The sequence below is a fragment of the Cyberlindnera jadinii genome, assembly GCF_001661405.1.
Source record: "Cyberlindnera jadinii NRRL Y-1542 unplaced genomic scaffold CYBJAscaffold_37, whole genome shotgun sequence".
NCBI classification, from domain to species: Eukaryota; Fungi; Ascomycota; class Saccharomycetes; order Phaffomycetales; family Wickerhamomycetaceae; genus Williopsis; species Williopsis jadinii.
Genome location: NW_017963688.1, coordinates 8,354 through 11,388, shown reverse-complemented (window position 1 = coordinate 11,388; position 3,035 = coordinate 8,354). Strand labels below are relative to the sequence as shown.

General features: G+C 48.4%; 4 protein-coding genes across 4 annotated transcripts in view; 2 read left to right on the top strand and 2 right to left on the bottom strand.

The window, feature by feature from the left end:
* Positions 1–12: 12 nt before the first annotated feature.
* On the top strand, positions 13–843 carry CYBJADRAFT_133219 (mitochondrial distribution and morphology protein 12; the record flags this gene model as incomplete). Its single annotated transcript, XM_020213098.1, has 1 exon — positions 13–843. The coding sequence occupies one exon, from the start codon at positions 13–15 to the stop codon at positions 841–843; it is 831 nt and encodes a 276-aa protein (XP_020067657.1).
* Positions 844–1,168: 325 nt separating this feature from the next.
* CYBJADRAFT_69506 (J domain-containing protein) lies at positions 1,169–2,105 on the top strand. The gene has a single exon (XM_020217866.1). The coding sequence runs from the start codon at positions 1,269–1,271 to the stop codon at positions 2,055–2,057; it is 789 nt and encodes a 262-aa protein (XP_020067656.1). The 5' UTR covers positions 1,169–1,268; the 3' UTR covers positions 2,058–2,105.
* A 22-nt stretch (positions 2,106–2,127) lies between these two features.
* On the bottom strand, positions 2,128–2,682 carry CYBJADRAFT_170120 (uncharacterized protein). Its single transcript, XM_020216077.1, has one exon. It carries the CDS (start codon positions 2,627–2,629, stop codon positions 2,153–2,155), a length of 477 nt encoding a protein of 158 aa, XP_020067655.1. The 5' UTR covers positions 2,630–2,682; the 3' UTR covers positions 2,128–2,152.
* Positions 2,683–2,826: 144 nt separating this feature from the next.
* CYBJADRAFT_195583 (nucleobase cation symporter-1 family protein) overlaps positions 2,827–3,035 on the bottom strand; it is a gene marked incomplete at its 3' end in the record, with an annotated part of 3,306 nt that continues 3,097 nt past the window's right edge. Inside the window, exon 4 of the mRNA XM_020217563.1 lies at positions 2,827–2,859. Within this exon, the coding sequence (XP_020067654.1) occupies positions 2,827–2,859 (33 nt within the window). The remainder of the gene's footprint in view (positions 2,860–3,035) is intronic.

The window sequence follows — 3,035 nt, the reverse complement described above, 5'->3', positions numbered from 1 at the left end:
GCAACAGGAACAATGTCAATTGATATCAAATGGGAGAATTTAGCAGATGACACACAGATTGTTGATTCTGTTGTGGATGCTCTGAACTCACAGCTTGAGAGTGTTCAATTGCCCGACTATTTGCAAAATGTCCGTGCCACGAGGTTTTCATTGGGACATATACCCCCCAATATCACAATAAGACACATTGGGGATCCCTTTCCGGAGTTCTCGAGTGACGAGCCTGGTGTGGGCTCTAGAAGGGTCGACCAGGGCTCGAACACCTCCGAGGTTGATACCAATGACGTCCATATTACCGAGGAAGACGAGAGAACCAAGGGAATACAGTTCCTGGTTGAGCTGGAGTATAAAGGGGACATGTGGATTGAGCTCCAGGTGGACCTCCTGCTGAACTACCCATCTCCCGGCTTCATCAAGCTACCAGTGAAACTAAAGATTGTGGACTTGGGAATCCACTCGTTGGCTGTGATTGCACACCTTGACCATCAGGTCTATATAAGCTTCCTCTGCGACGTCAATGACGACGAGTTTGACGATATACTGAAGAACCCAACAGCATCAAGGGGAAAGCGAATCGATATCATACGGAGTATGCACATCGAGAGCGAGATTGGAGACGATCTTGACGGCTCTGTGCTGCGCAACGTGGGTAAAGTAGAGAAGTTCCTTGTTGAGATGATGCGTGGGCTACTACGAGATGAGCTTGGTTGGCCAGGCTGGATCCACCTAGACTTTAGGGATGATGACGACGACGACGACGAAGATCAGGAGCAGGAGGCCGCACCAACCCAGGATGGACAGCACGAAGACCTACACGACGACGCCAGCGATACAACACGGTGAGAACCCACCTCCGCTTCCGGCGTGCTGTGTTCTAATCGCCGACTATTAAACACTTTAAAACACCCTAAAACATGACAAGCAAAACGGAAACTCGGCAGCACATGACTCTACATCCTACGCTTATCAGATCTGGAACCTGAGGGCATGTGTATGGCTCCAATCTACGCCATAAAAAGTTTTGTTTTCCACACACTCTTCTCTGTAGGCGCAAGCTCATCGCATCGCGTGCAGCACCCAACGTCAAGGGCCACTCTCCGAGGACGGCAAGACGCCTACAAAATGTTGTGACTTGCATCATTCGAACACCCATTTTTCCCTGAGCGATTTGATAAATTCAACGGTTTGACAGTTGATATAAAGCCACACGGATCGTCTCAGAGCGAGGTTGCGGTGCTGTCAGATAGTGTGCTTTATTAGTGTTGGGCATGCTGTTCAAGAGGTTTGCGTCTTCTGCGACGCCCAAGTCGAAGACACACTATGAGATCTTGGGGATAGCCGTCAATGCATCGCACAAGGAGATCAAAGACGCCTTTAGGAAGCTGTCGAAGAAGTACCACCCGGATATGAATCACAAGGTGACAGATGACGAGGAGAAGCAGTCGATCAAGAACAAATATATCATGATTGTGCACAGCTATGAGGTGCTGGGCAACGAGACAAAGAAGAGGGAGTACGACAAGTCGATACTGAATGTACAACCGCGCCAGTTCAGTATGCATCACGGGCACCATGCTCCAGCGACCAAGGTATACTCGCCTGGTGGCATCAACGTGACACGTAACAAGGTCCATTTTGGTGCTGCCTACAAGGCATCGAACTCGCCGTACGCTAACCTCTACAACAGTCACACGAATGACGTACCACACTTTGACTACGACACACATCTCAAGGGGAACCTGTGGTTTGAGAAGCGTATGATCAACAAGCGTATAAACCAACGGCGAGGCAAGATGACTGATTCTCGAAACGGCAACGTGTCAAGCGAGAAGCAAGCCAAGGAGCAAGCGGAGATCGATAGGGAGTGGTTCCATGAACGGTTCAAGAACCACGGCAAGCATGGATTACAAGCCGAAGAGATCGAAACGTTGAACTTGCACAGATATGGCCATCATCGTTACAGGGAGCAGAAGAGCTACGATATCAGCTTTGGGCCTGTGCTTGCAATCATGATTGGGGTATCAACTTTGGCAGGGATGGGGGTCTACATGAGCTGAACAGCTTTAGGGAAAAAGACAAGATAATATATTCAAATGGAAGGCACATATGGTAACATGACATGTATAGAAGTTGTAGTACAGCACCAAGTAGATTAGTGTTCTTTCTTCTCTGTTGGCTTCAAGAAGAACCAAAGAGCAGTGATACCGGCAAAGGCTGCAAAGAAGGTCTTGTCGCTGTTTGGAATTTCGCTGTTGTCGTACTCATAAGGCTTTTCAACGTACTCCTCTTCCTCGGCCTTTGATTCGAGATGGAGGAAGTCGCTAAGCATGGAGCCCACAACCTTGGTATTACTGAGAGTGCTGAAAACAGTGGAGTTGATTGAGGACAGATCGAACCCCTGAAGCTCCTTTTCAAGTGGAGTCACCGGGTTTTTAGAAGCCTCCGTGGATATGGAAGGGATCTTGACAATGTAGTCATCTCTGACAAGCGGCTCAGGACGGAGATCCACTGGCTTGATGAAATCAATGTGAGAGTCATCGCCCTTCGCTAGCGCCTTTGAGCTGCTGTTGAAGGACATCTTCGCAGTGACAGTGGATGTCTTTAAAGCTGGTCTATTCATTGTTGACATATTGGCATTGTCCCTTGTGGAGAAAGAGGCCTCGTGGTTGGAAACTCTCGAAACAAGCTCCGCTTTACGTCCAGACACTTTCAGCCCACGCTTGCGACACTCAGCTTTCAAAGTCTGCAGAGACATGAGCGAGAATTCAGACTTCTTCGAGTTGAGCAAAGGGGTGGCATCTTTCTTCGTGGTTTGGTGGACAAGTCTCACTTGCTTGTGTGGCAACCCAGCACAACGTCCTGGTGCAGCTAACACCCTAAGAGAAGGTAGCGATTTGACACTTCTAAGCATTGTTCTCGAAGATCAGCTCAATGGCAATGTCTAGCTTGAACGAAAGTATACGCTTGCTCAGTGTGTAAACAATGGGCAGCAAAGAGATCTCCTTAAAAATTCCTGTTTGTTTTTGTTTTGCCTG

What these genes read in the sequence shown, in the direction of transcription:
- CYBJADRAFT_69506 (XM_020217866.1), top strand. Translation starts at nt 1,269, where the DNA reads ATGCTGTTCAAGAGGTTTGCGTCTTCTGCGACGCCCAAGTCGAAGACA.
- CYBJADRAFT_170120 (XM_020216077.1), bottom strand. Translation starts at nt 2,629, where the DNA reads ATGTCAACAATGAATAGACCAGCTTTAAAGACATCCACTGTCACTGCG.